At 44.8% G+C, this 20,082-nt stretch overlaps 1 protein-coding gene across 3 annotated transcripts in view; it reads right to left on the bottom strand.

Annotated features, from left to right (window-relative positions):
* Positions 1 to 13,881, bottom strand: part of NTRK3 (neurotrophic receptor tyrosine kinase 3) — an 850,080-nt gene extending 836,199 nt beyond the window's left edge. For 2 of the 3 annotated variants that reach the window (XM_060755167.2, XM_067471458.1), the window contains exon 1: positions 13,268 to 13,881. In XM_060755167.2, coding sequence (XP_060611150.2) covers positions 13,268 to 13,515 — 248 coding nt within the window. In that variant the 5' untranslated portion in view covers positions 13,516 to 13,881. The remainder of the gene's footprint in view (positions 1 to 13,267) is intronic. The other variant, XM_060755166.2, reaches the window with a different exon arrangement.
* Positions 13,882 to 20,082: the final 6,201 nt, after the last annotated feature.

The raw sequence follows: 20,082 nt of genomic DNA, 5'->3' as shown, positions 1-20,082 counted from the left end.
TTCCCCTCTAAACAACATGGCATGTGGATTTTTGTTCCCACTCTGTACCCAGACATTTAGTAAAGGTTGGACCAGCTGTCCCAAAGGCAGGTAAGCTACTAGCAAAACCCCTCACAACTTTAAGGATCTGGGGTTGACACAGAACGAGACCATGACTGTTGAACCCACAGGAATTCTGGAGGAAGAAAAGCAGATGTACCTCCACTGTAGCAGAACATAATACAGTGGCACCATTACAGCTAAGATGGCAAAGCAGAAAGGATGTGGAGGTCTCAGCTGGCAGACAAGCTTTGGCCTGCACACTTCAGTGGCTTTATGAGGTGCACATCTAGAAACACAGAAAGGTGCCCGACAACATCTAGTATTGTAAGCCAGTGGTGTCACTAAGAGGGCACGAGGGTTGCGAGCCACACAGAGCGACACCATTTTGGTGCATTGTTTCAGCAGAAACTGATCCTTTTTAATAAAAAAAATTCTATAGTTAGATACAACAATAAAAACATTTTTGCATAAACCCAAATTTAAATTAGATGTACCTGCAAGGTTAGAGCTTTTTGACAATTTATTTTATGACCCTCCTAACGTGCATACACTCCAGTCACAGCTGTCATGATTACCCAGTTACGATGATGCTTCAAATCATGTGGTTTGGCTGCACGCACAACAAACACATGTTGTTGTTTTCACTGCTGTTGATGTTTTACAGTCACTGGTTTTGTCAAACTTTCTGGTACTTTAGCAACAATATTGTGGTCTGGGGCGCCTTCCACACAGCTGAATAAAATCCCACGTTATCTACTTTGAACTGGGTTATATGTCAATGTGGACTCACATAACCCAGTTCAAAGTAGATATTTTGGATTATCTGCCTTGATATTCTGGGTTATATGGCTGTGTGGAAGGGTCCTGGTCTGGTACAGGAGGACCATAATGGTGACACGATGAGTTACTTCATTGAGTTATAAGAACCCCACTGACACCAATGGTCTAAAGTAGGCATGGGCAAACTTTGGCCCTCCAAGTGTTTTGGACTTCAACTCCCACAATTCCTAACAGTAACACTATGAGTTACTTCATTGAGTTATAAGAACCCCACTGACACCAATGGTCTAAAGTAGGCATGGGCAAACTTTGGCCCTCCAGGTGTTTTGGACCTCAACTTCCACAATTCGTAACAGTAACTCTATGAGTTACTTCATTGAGTTATAAGAACCCCACTGACACCAATGGTCTAAAGTAGGCATGGGCAAACTTTGGCCCTCCAGGTGTTTTGGACTTCAACTTCCACAATTCGTAACAGTAACTCTATGAGTTACTTCATTGAGTTATAAGAACCCCACTGACACCAATGGTCTAAAGTAGGCATGGGCAAACTTTGGCCCTCCAGGTGTTTTGGACCTCAACTTCCACAATTCGTAACAGTAACTCTATGAGTTACTTCATTGAGTTATAAGAACCCCACTGACACCAATGGTCTAAAGTAGGCATGGGCAAACTTTGGCCCTCCAGGTGTTTTGGACTTCAACTTCCACAATTCGTAACAGTAACTCTATGAGTTACTTCATTGAGTTATAAGAACCCCACTGACACCAATGGTCTAAAGTAGGCATGGGCAAACTTTGGCCCTCCAGGTGTTTTGGACTTCAACTTCCACAATTCGTAACAGTAACACTATGAGTTACTTCATTGAGTTATAAGAACCCCACTGACACCAATGGTCTAAAGTAGGCATGGGCAAACTTTGGCCCTCCAGGTGTTTTGGACCTCAACTTCCACAATTCGTAACAGTAACTCTATGAGTTACTTCATTGAGTTATAAGAACCCCACTGACACCAATGGTCTAAAGTAGGCATGGGCAAACTTTGGCCCTCCAGGTGTTTTGGACTTCAACTTCCACAATTCGTAACAGTAACTCTATGAGTTACTTCATTGAGTTATAAGAACCCCACTGACACCAATGGTCTAAAGTAGGCATGGGCAAACGTTGACACTCCAGGTGTTTTGGACTTCAACTCCCACAATTCGTAACAGTAACACTATGAGTTACTTCATTGAGTTATAAGAACCCCACTGACACCAATGGTCTAAAGTAGGCATGGGCAAACTTTGGCCCTCCAGGTGTTTTGGACTTCAACTTCCACAATTCGTAACAGTAACTCTATGAGTTACTTCATTGAGTTATAAGAACCCCACTGACACCAATGGTCTAAAGTAGGCATGGGCAAACTTTGGCCCTCCAGGTGTTTTGGACTTCAACTCCCACAATTCGTAACAGTAACTCTATGAGTTACTTCATTGAGTTATAAGAACCCCACTGACACCAATGGTCTAAAGTAGGCATGGGGAAACTTTGGCCCTCCAGGTGTTTTGGACTTCAACTCCCACAATTCCTAACAGCCTACCGGTGGGCCAAAGTTTGCCCATGCCTGGTCTAAACACAACAAGCAGGCATGAACCCGAGTTGACTGTCCACATCCATGGATTCTATATTCACAGTTTCAACCAGCCATGGCTCAAATATGTGTGTGTGTGTATCTCTATCTCTCTATCTCTCTATCTCTCTATCTCTCTATCTATCTTTCTATCTATCTATGAAATCCAAAAAGCAAACCTTGGTTTTGCCATTTTAAACAAGGGACACCATTTTGCTACATCATGGAAAACCCCACATTATCTGAAGGCCCTTCCACACAGCCCTATATCCCAGAATATCGAGGCAGAAAAATCACCCAATATCTGCTTTGAACTGGAATATATGGCAGTGTGGATCCAGTTAACCCAGTTCAAAGCAGATTTTGTAGGATTTTGTGCCTTCTGGGATATAGGGCTGTGTGGAAGGGCCCCATGAGATCTTGAAAGCATCAGCATGAAACTTTGTCATACAGTAAATGTATGCCATCTTAATGTCCCCAATGTTCTAAATAGGAAAAAAGGAAAGAAGGAAGGAAATCTGTAAAAGGCATTCAGGTGTTTTGGAAACAGAGATGTAATTTGATTTTTTTTAGCTTCCTATGTGAAGAAAAAAGAATCCCGAGACCAGTGTTATCTCTGACCATCACAGCTCCACTCTCTGAAGCAAATGGCCTCTTCAAAATGGTTGGGTTAATAACATTTAAAGCTCCCTGATGGAACTTACAAAGAGGTTTTCTTACGTTACTATAAATGCATTTCTCTCACAGCCAACCTTTATCTTACATAGAATGTTACCCACTTAATTTCACCATGGAAACCCCAAAGGGAGCAGCTCTTCTTGTGCCTCCTTGCCATCTTGAAACAGAGATTGTATCAGCATCTGTCAGTAATGATGTGGTTGTATATTCTTGCATGGTAGGGATTAGTAGTGCCTTCCACCTCAAAGATACAATGATCCTATGAACCCATCAACTTGTCACAACATTTCCCACCAAGGTTTCCACTGAACTTTGGAAAAGTTGGCAAAGGGAATGATATGGCTGTATATTCTTGCATGGTAGGGATGAGATGACCATTGTGGTGTCTATGAACCCATCAACATGTCATAACACTTTCCACCAAGATTTCCACTGAACTTGGGATAAGTTGGCAAAGGGAATGATGTGGCTGTATATTGTTGCAAGGTAGGGATTAGATGACCCTTGTGGCGCCTTCCAACGTGAAGATACTATGAGCCTGTGAACCCATCAACTTGTCACAACATTTCCCACCAAGGTTTCCACTGAACTTGGGAGAAGTTGGCAAAGGGAATGATATGGTTGTATATTCTTGCAGGGTAGGGATTAGATGACCCTTGTGGTGCCTTCCAACTTGAAAATACTATATGCCTATGAACCTATCAACTTGTCACAACATTTCCCACTAAGGTTTCCACTGAACTTGGGAAAAGTTGGCAAAGGGAATGATGTGGTTGTATATTTTTGCATAGTAGGGATTAGATGACCCTTGGGGTGCCTTGCAATGTGAAGATACTATGATCCTATGAAGCCATCAACTTGTCACAACATTTCCCACCAAGGTTTCCACTGAACTTGGGAAAAGTTGGCAAAGGGAATAATGTGGTTGTATATTCTTGCAGGGTAGGGATTAAATGACCCTTGGGGTGCCTTGCAATGTGAAGATACTATGATCCTATGAACCCATCAACTTGTCACAACATTTTCCACCAAGGTTTCCACTGAACTTGGTATAAGTTGGCAAAGGGAATGATGTGGTTGTATATTTTTGCATGCTAGGGATTAGATGACCTTTGTGGTGCTTTCCAACATGAAGATACAATGATCCTATGAATCCACCAACTTGACACATTTCCCACCAAGGTTTCCATTGAAGTTGGCAAAGGGGATGATGTGGTTGTATATTCCTGCATGGTAGGGATTAGATGACCCTTGTGATGTCTTCCAACTTGAAGATACTATGTTCCTATGAACCCATCAACTTGTCATAACGTTTTCCACCGAACTTGGGAGAACTTGACAAAGGGATTCTTGAAACTATTGTCCTGTAAAGGAGCTATTCTGTGCTCCAGTTTTCCATTTATAACCTCTTTTTCATCTAACATTGTATATCCCTGAGGAATGTTGTTGAAGAACAGGAGAGTGGATTGGTAAACTATGTTTACACATATGATAGTCCACATGTACTCAAAGAGGACTTTTGTATCAGATGAAGACCTATCCAGTCCATCATTTTGCTTCCAACATTGGCCACCCACATCCATCAAAGAAGCCCAAAAGTGGGTCAAAAAGACACCAACATCCTATATTTCTTTATTCCCAGGATTTGACATTATGTAGCAGATTGCACCTCACAACATCATGCCATTGTAGACGTTACTCCATATATTCTAAACATATTGAAAAATCCCTCCAACACATACACACACACATACACATATTTTAAAGATCCAAAATAAAGACTTTGTCCAAATTTTGCTAGCCTGTAAAACATTCAGTAAGTATTCTTTTTCGCTTGACTATTCTTTGAAACGCTAGTCACCAATGTGTTCAGTTCTCCGATGAGCCAACCAACAAAAAATAAACAAATAAAATCAAAATATGTTTTCATTCTCCAATGTACACACATCACCTTCATTTATGCAGGAGTTTAAGAGGGTCCTCGCTCGACTTTGCTAACCGCTTGATCAGCATTTCCAAAGCAGTCAAGTTATTTCCCGGACACAAAAGATTCACATAATCATATCTCCCCCAGCAGTTCAGATTATGATATACACACACTGGCTGAAATACACATGGAACAAAATGCTAGAAAGACTTCCATCAAGGCGGTGCAGCATTGTAATGGAGAGCGCTCCCTAACCCTAAAGACATGCCTTCAAAGGTTCAAAGGCCAAAATATCAAGCTAATACCCAGATTTATTTATTTATTTACAAAATCTGGCTACCAATATTTAAAAAAATATCAAGACAGTAAATAAAAAGCAATATTCAGAAAACAGAGGAAAACCAGACATTGAACAATCAGGGCCAGCTAATACCTCCCAACAAAGGATTTCCCCAGGCAGGAAGCAGCCAGGCTTTGAAGCTGCAAGGCTATTCAATGCTAATCAAGGTAGCCAATAGCAACATTCACACTTGCCTCAAGCAAACAACAGTTTTTTCTCCTACACTGGACATTCCATAAATATATAAACCCCACTTGTGTAGCTTCCAACAGGCCTCACAACCTCTGAGGATGTCTGCCATAAATGTGGGCGAAACGTCAGGGGAGAATGCTTCTGAAACATGGCCATACTGCCCAGAAAGCTCACAGTGGTCCAACTTTCTCTTCCTTTCCCCCCTCTAGTTACCTGGAAGTCTTTCAATACTGACAAAACAGGGACAGACATGAGAACAGAAGGTGGCATTACGTCCAAAGTCAGTTTCTCTGGTTACGTGGGAGAACATTTGCGTGGGTAAAGAAGAAGAATAAAAGGCAGGATAGGAAAATGTGCAGTATGGAACAGATTTGCAGGACAGAAGAAGCCAATACAAGGGATTCATTGCAGGCAGCAAAGGCTTCAAAGCAGCCACTTGGCCAGTTGCCTCCGGGAAGGTCCAATCACCTCCAGGCGACCAAAACAGAAAAGCGTTTGTCAACTCTGGATTTTCTCCTCTTCCCGATCCCCACATCTCCGCAGTCTAGTAACTTTTGTGGATTTATTTTGTGCAGAAAGCTGGGACGTGTCATGTGTAATCCATCCTTGGTGCAGAAGCAGTCCTGGAGAAGCACGGAGATCCACTGCTGAGTGCGGTAATTTATATATATATATACACACACACTCTCTCTCAAAATACAACGACAGTGGTCCAAAGCAATCACGTTGGCAATTCTTCCAAAGCTACACTGGATCTGAACAGCAGAGTCTTTGAGGAGCAAAAATAGGAGAGAAAAACCATTCCTGAAGAAGCGCAGAGATCCATTGTTGAGTGAGATAATTATATATGTGTGTGTGTGTGTAATATACACACACACACAAAATACTATGACAGTGGTCCAAAACAATCGCTTTGCCAACTCTTCCAAAGCTGCACTGAATCTGAACAGCAAAGCCTTTGAGGGCTGAAAGTAGAAGAGAAACACCATTCCTGGAGAAGCGCAGAGATCCATTGTTGAGTGAGATAATTATGTGTGTGTGTGTGTGTGTGTGTAATACACACACACAATACTATGACAGTGGTCCAAAACAATCGCTTTGCCAACTCTTCCAAAGCTGCACTGAATCCGAACAGCAGAGCCTTTGAGGGCTGAAAGTAGAAGAGAAACACCATTCCTGGAGAAGCGCAGAGATCCATTGTTGAGTGAGATAATTATGTGTGTGTGTGTGTGTGTGTGTAATACACACACACAATACTATGACAGTGGTCCAAAACAATCGCTTTGCCAACTCTTCCAAAGCTGCACTGAATCCGAACAGCAGAGCCTTTGAGGGCTGAAAGTAGAAGAGAAACACCATTCCTGGAGAAGCGCAGAGATCCATTGTTGAGTGAGATAATTATGTGTGTCTGTGTGTGTGTGTGTGTGTAATACACACACACAATACTATGACAGTGGTCCAAAACAATCGCTTTGCCAACTCTTCCAAAGCTGCACTGGATCTGAACAGCAGAGCCTTTGAGGGCTGAAAGTAGAAGAGAAACACCATTCCTGGAGAAGCGCAGAGATCCATTGTTGAGTGAGATAATTATGTGTGTGTGCATGTGTGTAATACACACACACAATACTATGACAGTGGTCCAAAACAATTGCTTTGCCAACTCTTCTGAAGCTGCACTGAATCTGAACAGCAGAGCCTTTGAGGGCTGAAAGTAGAAGAGAAACACCATTCCTGGAGAAGCGCAGAGATCCATTGTTGAGTGTGATACACACACACATACACAATACCATAACAGTGGTCCAAAACAAGTACTTTGGCATTTCTTCCATAGCTGCACTGGATCTGAACAGCAGAGTCTTTGAGGGCCGGAACGAGAAGCAATATATATTGTTTAGTGTGATGATTATATATATATACACACACACACTCAAAATACCATGACAGTGCTCCAAACAATTGCTTTGGCAACTCTTCCAAAGATACATGGGATCTGAACAGCAAAGCCTTTGAGGGCTGAAAGTAGAAGAGAAAAACCATTCCTGGAGAAGTGCAGAGATCCATTATTGAGTGCGATACACACACACACACACACACATATATATATATATATATACACACACACACTCAAAATACCATGACAGTGGTCCAAAACAAGCGCTTTGGCAACTCTTCCAAAGCTGCACTGGACCTGAACAGCAGACACTTTGAGGGCCGAAATGAGAAGCACAGAGATCCATTGTTTAGTGTGATAATTATACACACACACACACACACACATATATATACACACACACACACTCCCTCTCAAAACAATTGCTTTGGCAACTCTTCCAAAGATGCCCAGGATCTGAACAGCAAAGCCTTTGAGGGCTGAAAGTAGAAGAGAAAAACCATTCCTGGAGATGTGCAGAGATCCATTGTTGAGTGTGATAAATACACACACACACACACACTCAAAATATCATGACAGTGCTCCAAAACAATTGCTTTGGCAACTCTTCCAAAGATACACTGGATCTTGACAGCAAAACCTTTGAGGGCTGAAAGTGGAAGAGAAAACCATTCCTGGAGAAGCGCAGAGATCCATTGCTGAATGTGATAAATACACACACACACACACACACTCAAAATATCATGACAGTGCTCCAAAACAATTGCTTTGGCAACTCTTCCAAAGATGCCCAGGATCTGAACAGCAAAGCCTTTGAGAGCTGATAGTAGAAGAGAAAAACCATTCCTGGAGAAGCGCAGAGATCCGTTGCTGAGTGCGATAATTTTACATACACACACACGCACACACACAATACTATAACAGTGGTCCAAAACATGCGCTTTGGCAACTCTTCCCAAGCTGCACTGGATCTGAACAGCAGAGCCTTTGAGGGCCGAAACGAGAAGAGAAAAAAGGGAAACAACCCAAAAGGATTCTGTCTCTGTGCTGCCTCTCTCTCCCTTTCAAGAAGAACCTTGTACTACCGGAATATTAATTAATTAATTACCCATCCCCTTCCCCCCCCCCCCCCCCTCTTCATTTCTGGCCTTCCTGCACTGAAACAGTCCACATTCCACATCCTGCCTCCAATTTGACTGGGATGGGAGGCTTTGGAAAGGAAGGGGTTAGACCCACATCTCTCCCAATCTCTCTCTCTCCCCCCCCCTCCCCACCCTTATTTCAATTAGTGAAAGGCTAATGAGGTGGCGGAGCCTTTCCTCCTCCCTGCACTCTCCCCAAAGCGCCCTGTGTATGTGTATGTGTGTGTGTGTGCATGACTCAAAATAGCACAATGCAGAGATCTGGAGCAGAGCAGGGTTTGTTAAAAATACAGACACAATTAGAATCTGTATGGATGGGACTCACATGAAAGAAAGGGAGGAGGGCAAAATGGGGGGGGGGGGTCTTTCATCTCCCCCCCCCCCCTCTTTGCCTCATTCCCTCCCCTGCTGATGGGATTTTGCATCCCTGGCATTTCCTAAGAAGGATAAAGGAAGTTGGGAGCTGATTTCCCCCTCTGATAAATGGTTGGAAATAGCAACCTTCCAAGCCTTGACTATTTGGGGTGTTTTGACATTATTTTTGAAGCCACTCCGCTGAAAATAATCTCTGCGCTGCAACAACAACCTCGGCTGCTCAGAGAGGAAAACATTCCCTGCAAAAGGAAAGGAAGGGAAAGAAGAAGGAATGGGTGGAGGGCTGGCATGGATTGGGGGGTCTCGGTTGGAAACCCAACAAGAGGTGACAGCCTGGACTTAGCTAAACAGGAGGGGGGGGGCTCTTTCTCCAAGGCATCACCCCACGCATCCTCTCCAAACGAGGAAAAATCCATCCAACGATCAGGTCAAGTCTCCCCAAAAAAAGGGAAGAGAGGAAGGAGAGCCTTTGGCTTTGGACACTGTTGAGGCACACTAGGCGTTATGGAGGCATCTGGAGATCTTTCCACACACACACACAAACACAAACACACACACACGGGGTGCCAATTGCAAAGCCCATTGATTCCCGAGCTCTTCTTCGTCTTCTCGACTTGGCGATGCATCCTCATCCAAACTGTTGCTTTTCCCCAGCAAGAGGAAGGCACATGAGAACGAACATGTTTGGGGGAGGTGGAAAGAGAAGAGCATCTGCATTCTGGGTTGCTGTGATTTTTCCAAGCTGTCCGGCCATGTTCCAGAAGCATTCTCTCCTGACGTTTTGCCCACATCTATGTCACGCATACTCAGAGGTTGTTAAGTGGTTGCGAGGTGTTGGAAACTAGGCAACTGGCGTTGATATATCTATGGAATAATGTTCAGTGTGGGAGAAAGAACTAAAGCACTCGTGTCTGTTTGAGGCAAGTGTGAATGTTGCAATTGGCTACCTTGACTAGCGTTGAATGGCCTTGCAGCTTCAAAGCCTGGCTGCTTCCTGCATGGAGGAGTCCTTTGTTGGGAGGTGTTAGCTGGCCCTGATTGTTTCCTGTCTGGATTTCCCCTGGCTGCTTCCTGCATGGAGGAGTCCTTTGTTTGGAGGTGTTAGCTGGCCCTGATTGTTTCCTCCTGGATTTCCCCTGGCTGCTTCCTGCATGGAGCAGTCCTTTGTTGGGAGGTGTTAGCTGGCCCTGATTGTTTCCTGTCTGGATTTCCCCTGTTTTCTGAGTTTTGTTCTTTATTTACTGTCCTGGTTTTGGAGTTCTTTTAAATACTGGTCACCAGATTTTGTTCATTTTCATGGTTTCCTCCTTTCTGGGTTGCTGTAGGTTTTCCAAGCTGTATGGTCATGTTCCAGAAGCATTCTCTCCTGATGTTTCTCCCACATCTTTGACAGGCATCCTCAGAAGTTGTGAAGTCTGCTGGAAACTTGGCAAGTGGGATTTATATATCTGTGGAATAATATCCAGGGTGGAAGGGGAAAAAAATCTTGTCTGTTTGAGGCAGGTATGAATATTCAATTAGCCACCTTGATTAGCATTGAATGGCCTTGCAGCTTCAAAGCCTGGCTGGTTGCTGCCTGGGGGAATCTTTTGTTGGGAGGTGTTGAGGCAGGTGTGAATGTCCAATTGGTCACCTTGATTAGCACTGAATGGCCTTGAAGCTTCAAAGCCTGGCTGGTTACTGCCTGGGAGAATCTTTTGTTGGGAGGTGTTAGCTGGCCCTGATAGTTTCCTGTCTGGATTTCCATTATTTTTCAGTGTTGCGCTTTATTTACTCTCCTGATTTTGGAATTTTTTAAAATAGTGATCACCAGACATTTTTTTTCATTTTCATGGTTTCCTCCTTTTTGGGTTGCTGTGAGTTTTCCAAGCTGTATGGCCATGTTCCAGAAGCATTCTCTCCTGACGTTTCTCCCACATCTATGACAGGCATCCTCAGAGGTTGTGAGGTCTGTTGGAAACTAGGCAAGTGGGATTTATATATCTGTGGAATAATATCCAGGGTGGGAGAAAAAAAAATCTTGTCTGTTTGAGGCAAGTGTGAAGTTTGCAGTTGGCCACCTTGATTAGTATTGAATGGCCTTGCAGCTTCAAAGCTTGGCTGGTTGCTGCCTGGGTGGGTCCTTTGTTGGGAGGTGTTAGCTGGCCCTGATTGTTTCCTGTCTCGATTTCCAATTATTATTTTTTTAGTGGCAGGTGTGAATATTCAATTAGCCACCTTGATTAGCATTAAATGGCCTTGCAGCTTCAGAGCCTGGCTGGTTGCTGCCTGGGGGAAAATCCTTTGTTGGGAGGTGTTAGCTGGCCCTTATTATTTCTTCTCTGGATTTCCAATTTTTTTTAGTGTTGCTCTTTATTTACTGTCCTGATTTTGGAATTTTTGTAATACTGGTTGCTGCCTGGAAAGGGGAGGGGAATCCTTTGTTGGGAGCTGTTAGCTGGCCCTGATTATTTCTTGTCCGGATTTCCAATTTTTTTTTAGTTTTGCTTTTTATTTACTGTCCGGATCTTGGAGTTTTTTTTTAATACTGCTTGCTGCCTGGGGGGGGGGGGGGGGGAGTATCCTTTGTTGGGAGGTATTAGCTGGCCCTGATTGTTTCCTGTCTGGATTCCATATATATATATATATATATATATATATATATATATATATATTAGTGTTGCTCTTTATTTACTGTCCTGACTTTGGATTTTTTTTTTTGTACTGGTTGCTGCCTGGAAAAAGGGGGGGGGGGGGGGAATCTTTTGTTGGGAGGTGTTAGCTGGCCCTGATTATTTCTTGTCTGGATTTCCAATATATATATTTTTAGTGTTGCTCTTAATTTACTGTCCTGATCTTGGAGTTTTTTTAAAATACTGGTTGCTGCCTGGAAAGGGGTGGGGGATCCTTTGTTGGGAGGTGTTAGCTGGCCCTGATTTTTTCTTGTCTGGATTTCCAATACATATTTTTTAGTTTTGCTTTTTAATTTGCTTTTTAATTGAGCCTGGCTGGTTGCTGCCTGGGGGGATCCTTTGTTGGGAGGTGTTAGCTGGCTTTGATAGTTTCCTGTCTGGATGCTCTTTATTTATTGTCCTGATTTTGGAGGTTTTTTTAATACTGGTTGCTGCCTGGAAAGGGGGGGGGGTCCTTTGTTGGGAGGTGTTAGCTGGCCCTGATTATTTCTTGTCTGGATTTCCACTAATATTTTTTGTTCTGCTTTCTAATTTACTGTCTTGATTTTGGAGTTTTATAAAAATACTGATAGCCTGATTGTGTTCATTTTGGTGATTTCCTCCTTTCTGTCCAAATGGTCCACATGCTCCTTGTGGGTGTCAATGGCTTCTCTGTGTAACCTGGCATGGTGGTTGTGAGAGTGGTCCATCCTTGCTGTGTCCCTCAAACACTATGTGGTGCCCAGGTGGGTTCCTCAAGTGCTCTGCGATGGCTGATTTCCCTGGTTGAGTGAAGCCTGCAGTGACTTGATTCCTGTGCCTTGGGCAAAGCCCCAATCCCTCTCCTTTCCCACAGACCCAAAGACACGCGTCTCCCTCCCTCTGAATGGGGAGAGAGACCCGAGAGAAAGCGAGCTTCCTGCTTGGGCAAAGCCCCAGTCCCTCTACTTTCCCACAGACCCAAAGACACGCGTCTCCCTCCCTCTGAATGGGGAGAGAGACCCGAAAGAAAGCGAGCTTCCTGCTTGGGCAAAGCCCCAATCTTTCTCCTTTCGCACAGACCCAAAGACACGCGTCTCCCTCCCTTTGAATGGGGAGAGAGACCCGAAACTGTGCCTTGGGCAAAGCCCCAGTCCCTCTCCTTTCGCACAGACCCAAAGACACGCGTCTTCCTGCCTCTGAATGGGGAGAGAGACCCGAGAGAAAGCGAGCTTCCTGCTTGGGCAAAGCCCCAATCTTTCTCCTTTCCCACAGACCCAAAGACACGCGTCTTCCTCCCTCTGAATGGGGAGAGAGACCCGAGAGAAAGCGAGCTTCCTGCTTGGGCAAAGCCCCAATCTTTCTCCTTTCCCACAGACCCAAAGACACGCGTCTTCCTCCCTCTGAATGGGGAGAGAGACCCGAGAGAAAGCGAGCTTCCTGCTTGGGCAAAGCCCCAATCTTTCTCCTTTCCCACAGACCCAAAGACACGCGTCTCCCTCCCTCTGAATGGGGAAAGAGACCCGAAAGAAAGCGAGCTCCCTGCTTGGGCAAAGCCCCAATCTTTCTCCTTTCGCACAGACCCAAAGACACGCGTCTCCCTCCCTCCCTCTGGCATGTGTGAAGGAGGCAGGGAAGGAGCCTCGAGAGGAGACTTACATGGCGGTGATGTTCCTGGAGATGTCGGTGATGTTGATGCTGGCGTTGGCGCTGGGGGTGGCGGCGTCGTGCCCTTCCAGGAGCGGGAAGAGGTTGCCATCGTCGGGCTTCTTGCAGTGGATCTCCGTCTTGTTGCAAAGGCAGTTGGCCGGGCAACCCCAGACGGACGCCAAGTAGTCCCCGCAAAGGCTCCACAGCCAGAAGAGACGCCAAAAACCCCCCCGGGTCGGGCAAAGCCAGGCATCCATCTTCAAGGGGGGAGGGGGGGGGATTCCAAAAAAGAAAGAGATGGGAAAAAGGGAAGGAAGAAAGGGAGGAAAAGGGAGGGAGGGGGGAGCGAAGGAAAAGGGGGGTCGGCGGAGAAGGAAAAGCAAGAACCCCCTCCCCAAAAATAATGCCTTCTCCCCTTCCTTCAAGCCTTCCAATGGGCCCCAAATCCTTCCGACGGGGGAGTCATCCTGAGAAGCCGGAGAAGGCGGCGGGTTTTCCCTCTATCTACATCGCCGAGAGAGAGAGAGAGTGAATGAGAGAGAGAGATGGGAAGAGAGAGAGAGGCGGGAGCGCGCGCGCGCGGGGAGAAGGGAAGGAGGGGCCCCCCACGCGGGAGCGCGCCTCCTCCCACTGCCCAATCTCCCTCGCTCTCTCTCTCTCTTTGCAAGAGCGCCGAAGGGATGGGAATGGGGAGGGGGCTTGGCCAGTGGAAACACCTGCAAGGAGAGCCCACTCTTCTCCTTCTTCTCCTCCTCAGCCCCCACGCGCGACGCCAAAAGGGTGCTCTCCCCTTCCTCTTCTCCTTCTTCTTCTCCTTCCCACGCCCAGCGCTACCGCAAAGCGAGGATGCCGGAGCCAAAAGAGGGGTGGTCTGTCTTTCGATTGAGTCGGGGGGGGGGGGAAGAGGAAGGACAGCTCTCGCGTGGGACAGGCGCTTCCAACGTGGGTCCCTTTGCATTCAAGTCCTGGGAAAACCACACAAAAAGAGTCGGGTTGGACACTTTGGGGGGGGGGGGGGAGTGGGGAGAAGAGCCCCCCACCCCACCCCCAGGAAAGAGAAACAGAAGAGGAAGGACAGCTCTCGCGTGGGACAGGCGTTTCCAACGTGGGTCCCTTTGCATTCAAGGCCTGGGAAAACCACACAAAAAGAGTCGGGTTGGACACTTTGGGGGGGGGGAGTGGGGAGAAGAGCCCCCCACCCCACCCCCAGGAAAGAGAAACAGAAGAGGAAGGACAGCTCTCGCGTGGGACAGGCGTTTCCAACGTGGGTCCCTTTGCATTCAAGGCCTGGGAAAACCACACAAAAAGAGTCGGGTTGGACACTTTGGGGGGGGGGGGGAGTGGGGAGAAGAGCCCCCCACACTCCCAGGAAAAGGAGAGAGAAGAGGAAGGACAGCTCTCGCGTGGGACAGGCGCTTCCAACGTGGGTCCCCTTGCAGCCAAGGCCAAAAAGAAAGGACCCTGGGAAAACCACACAAAAAGACTCAGGTTGGACACTTTTTGGGGGGTGGGGGGAATGGGGAGAAGAGCCCACTGCCAGGAAAGGGAGAGAGGAGAGGAAGGACAGCTCTCGCGTGGGACAGGCACTTCCAACCTGGGTCCCTTTGCATTCAAGGCCTGGGAAAACCACACAAAAAGAGTCGGGTTGGACACTTTTTTGGGGGGTGGGGGGAGTGGGGGGAAGAGCCCACCACCAGGAAAGAAAATAAAGCAAATAAGGACCGTTGTGCCAGCTGGGAAGAGATGCTGCACTCCATCCATCTATCCCAGGAGGGGGACTCAAATGATCAAGGGTCTGGAGAACAAGCCCTATGAGGAGCGGCTTAAGGAGCTGGGCATGTTTAGCCTGAAGAAGAGAAGGCTGAGAGGAGACATGATTAGAGCCATGTATAAATAAGTGAGAGGAAGCCACAGGGAGGAAGAGGGAGCAAGCTTGTTTTCTGCTTCCTTCGAGACTAGGACGCAATGGAGCCATGGCTTCAAACTACAAGAGAGGAGATTCCACCTGAACATGAGGAAGAACTTCCTGACTGTGAGAGCCATTCAGCAGTGGAACTCTCTGCCCCGGAGTGTGGTGGAGGCTCCTTTGGAAGCTTTTAAACAGAGGCTGGATGGCCATCTGTCAGGGTGCTTCGAATGCAATATTCTTGCTTCTTGGCAGAATGGGGTTGGACTGGATGGCCCAGGAGGTCTCTTCCAACTCTATGATTCTATGATTCTATGAAAATGATCTTAGTGTGCTGCTTGGCCAAAACTAACCAAACGAATGTCAACAAGGACAAATGGAACATAATACTACACTTAGGCAGAAAGAAATGAAATGCAAAGATACCAAATGGATGAGGCCCAGCTCCGCAACAGTCCATGTGGGAAAGATCTTGGAGTCTTCATGGGGAACAAGTTGAACGTGAGCCAAGAGTGTGATGCAGCAGCTAATAAAGCCAATGGGACTGTGATCTGCATCAAAAGGATGATAGTGTTTAGATCACTGGTTCCCAACCTTTTTTTTTTTATCAGGGACTACTTTGACCAGGGACCACTTGACCAGGGATCACTGTGATGAGGAACCACTTTGACCAGGTACTACTTTGACCAGGGACTACTTTGACCAGGGACCACTTGACCAGGGATCACTGTGATGAGGAACCACTTTGACCAAGTACTACTTTGACCAGGGACTACTTTGACCAGGGACCACTTGACCAGGGATCACTGTGATGAGGAACCACTTTGACCAAGTACTACTTTGACCAGGGACTACTTTGACCAGGGACCACTTGACCAGGGATCACTGTGATGAGGAACCACTTTGACCAGGTACTACTTTGACCAGGGACTACTTTGACCAGGGACCACTTGACCAGGGATCACTGTGATGAGGAACCACTTTGACCAAGTACTACTTTGACCAGGGACTACTTTGACCAGGGACCACTTGACCAGGGATCACTGTGATGAGGAACCACTTTGACCAGGTACTACTTCGACCAGGGACTATTTTGACCAGGGACCACTTGACCAGGGACCACTTGACCAGAGACGACTTTGACCAGGGACCACTTGACCAAGGACCACTTGACCAGGGACTACTTGACCATGGACCACTTTGACCAAGGACCACTTGACTAAGGACCACTTGACCAGGGACCACTTTGATCAGGGACCACTTTGTTAGGGACCACTTTGACCAGGTACCACTTGACCAGGTACCACTTGACCAGGGATCACTTCAGTAGGGACCACTTGAACATGGACCACTTTGACCAGGGACAGCCTAAACAGAGACCACTGTGCACATACCCTGGCATTTGTAAGAGACTGTCAGCATGTTGGAAACTTCAAAAAAGTATCCATATCAACTCTTTGTAATATTTTACAAAGGGATGATGGCAGAAGCTGTCATAGAACATGTATGGTTACTGCAAATTCAGCATTCATAACAGCTAAAAGAAGGTATTCAATTTGGGGAAAGGTCTCTCTGTTGCCTAGAAGACTCTCTTTTAGTTCTTCAAGTGTTTTCGCTACTACACTGTACAGTTCAACAAAATGTAAAACTGCATCATGTCACCCAACCTAACAAGTTATTTGCTTGATTCAGAAAAACTATCATTTATATTTTTCTTCAACAGTTCCCATCTGGTGGATGATGTTCTGAAGAAATTGCACACAGATGGTATTATTCCTTGGCAATTTCTGACAGGTGGAATGCTGCAAGTCTTTACTAAGGCTAGATTTAGTGAGTGAGCACTGCTGTGGATGTGGACCACCATTGGATACTTCTGTGACATAATTGCCTGTGCATCGTTAATATGACCACTCTTAACCTTGTCCACACAAGCATTGCAAGCTCAGCCCAATTTTTTCCAAGGTTTTCAAAATAATGCCTGCAAGTTCTTCATCTATCATATAACTTATCTTCACAAAGCCCATAAAGTCTTCTCTTATTTCTGCAGCTTCAACATCAACGTGCCTTAATTAGGCATGGGCAATCCATGGTTCTAAATAGGCCTGGGTAACAACGGAAAAATTTGTTTCTAAAATCGATTCGTTTTTTGGGGGTTTTTGCGTTTCGTTATTTAAAATAATTACAAAATTTTCCTTTTAAAAAGTTCGATATTTACGAAATTTCGTAAATGGTAAAAAATTAACGAATCGATTTCCGAAACAATAACAAATCGATTCGTTAATGGCGGACGCAATCGCGAAATACGCTAAAAAACCTCCAAAAACTTCTGGAGCTTCCCTCTCCCTCTGTTGTTGACTGTTGGTGTGATATTATAATTTTTTTTCACTAATTAAACAAAAAACAACCATAAAACTTGCCCCAGACATGCGGAAATAATAACGAAACGACCTCAAAACAATAACGAAACGAATACAATAACGAAATACGAAGCATTTACAAAACGTATTTAAAAATTCGTTTTTTTTAATAATTGCTCCAGAATGGTTCGTTATCGTTTTGTAATTGAAAAAATTAACGAATTATTAACGAATTACAAGTTAACGAAACGAAACTGCCCAGCCCTAGTTCTAAATTATTCCAAAGTACTTACAAAACTAGAGGGTGCTGGTGCATTGCTTCTATAGTGTTGCTAAAGTTCTGGTGGTGAAAATTTCAGAACTCTAACAAAACTTTCAAATTTTCTTTATTATTTCATTATTAACCATTTTTATGACAGAACAAATTAGGAACTGCCACTCATTACGAAATTTTGAAAGTTTTGTTAGAGTTCTGAAATTTTCACCACCAGAACTTTACCAGCACTATAGAAGCAAAGCACCAGCGCCCTCTAGTTTTGTAAGTACATTAGAACCATTTAGAATCATGGATTTCCCATGCCTACTAAATATTCTGAGGTACTCACATTTAAAGTTTCACCGGCCAAAATAGAAAAACACTGTGATGCATGGCATCTTTCAACAATTGTTTTGACTATCTTGTCACCACAAATGTCTATTAGTTCATTCTGTATTTGAGGACTAGTATACTGGGCATTCATAGCTGCAGTTTCAATGTGGGTTGTTGTAGGTTTTTTCGGGCTATATGGCCATGGTCTAGAGGCATTTTCTCCTGACGTTTCACCTGCATCTATGGCAAGCATCCTCAGAGGTAGTGAGTAGGCCTGGGTAACAACGGAAAAATTTGTTTCTAAAATCGATTTGTATTTGGGGTTTTTTTTTGTTTCGATATTTAAAATAATTACAAAATTTTCCTTTTAAAAAGTTCGATATTTACGAAATTTCGTAAATGGTAAAAAATTAACGAATCGGTTTCCGAAACAATAACGAATCGATTCGTTAATGGCGGACACGACAGCGAAATACGCTAAAAAACTTCCAAAACCTTCTGAAGCTTCCCTCTCCCTCTGTTGTTGACTGTTGGTGTGATATTATAATTTTTTTTCCACTAATTAAACCATAAAGCTGGCCCGGACATGCGGAAATAATAACGAAACGACCTCAAAACAATAATGAAATGAATACAATATCAAAATACGAAGCATTTACAAAACGTTTTTGAAAATTCATTTTTTTAAATAATTGCTCCAGAATGGTTCGTTATCATTTGGTAATTGAAAAAATTAACAAATTATTAACGAATTACGAATTAACGAAACGAAACCGCCCAGCCCTAGTAGTGAGGTCTGTTGGAAGTAGGAAAATGGGTTTATATATCTGTCAGGTAGCATGTCAAGCTTCTGCCATCATCCCTTCGTAAAATATTACGAAGAGCAGATAGGAATACTTTTTTGAAGTCTCCAACATGCCGACAGTCTCTTACAAATGCCAGGGAGATGTGCACAGTGGTCTCTATTCAGGCTGTCCCTGGTCAAAGTGGTCAATGCTCAAGTGGTCCCTACTCAAGTGATCCCTGGTCAGAGTGGTCCCTGGTCAAGTGGTCCCTAGTCAAGTGGTCCCTAGTCAAGTGGTCCCCTGTCAAAGTTTCAATGTGACTTTTCAGGTCAGTGATCTGGCATGAGATCTCAACAAGGCCCTGAAATTACTATCATTGTGTACAGATTCTATATGGATAATAGATCCTGACTCATTACTCCCTCTTAAAGCCAATTCTTGTCAGCCACAAAGAACAATTGTTTCCACAACTGGCAGAAGTTTCTTTCCGTTTTCTTCTTCTTTCTTTTATCATGATGAATGGTTACATCCATTGTGAATTAGCAAGAAGTTTTCAGCCAAGCACACGTTGTTTTGATGGTACTCGGCTTTGGTGTCCATTGAAGACTTGCTTTGCAAGTCTTGAGAAAAGCCTCCCACAGGATGGTAGCACATCCGCGTGTCCCCTGGGCCACATTCTCTCATACCAGAAGCAACTTGCAGTATATTCTCAATTCACTCCCGACATGATTAAAAACCACCTTTCAATCACACAAGTAGTTTAGCAACCAATGCACCAAGCTTCTAATAACTGCCTTTACCCCCAACTTCTCTTCCAAACAACACACAGTATTTACAGAGTTCACCTTGTACATTAGAGAGATTAGAGAGATGAATGGCCAAAATTAACAAAATGAAGTTCAACAGTGACAAATGCAAGATACTCCACTTTGGCAGGAAAAACGAAATGCAAAGATACAGAATGGGGAATGCCTGGCTCGAGAGCAGTACGTCTGAAAAAGATCTTGGAGTCCTCGTGGACAACAAGTTAAACATGAGCCAAAAATGTGATGTGGCGGCAAAAAAAGCCAATGGGATGTTGGCCTGCATCAAGAGGAGCATAGTGTCTAGATCTAAGGAAGTAATGCTCCCCATCCTCTATTCCGCTTTGGTTAGATCACACCTGGAATATTGTGTCCAATTCTGGG

This window comes from Anolis sagrei, chromosome 9, assembly GCF_037176765.1.
Source record: "Anolis sagrei isolate rAnoSag1 chromosome 9, rAnoSag1.mat, whole genome shotgun sequence".
NCBI classification, from domain to species: domain Eukaryota; kingdom Metazoa; phylum Chordata; class Lepidosauria; order Squamata; family Dactyloidae; genus Anolis; species Anolis sagrei.
The sequence above is the reverse complement of the archived record's forward strand: the minus strand, read 5'-3'. Positions and strand labels throughout refer to the sequence as shown.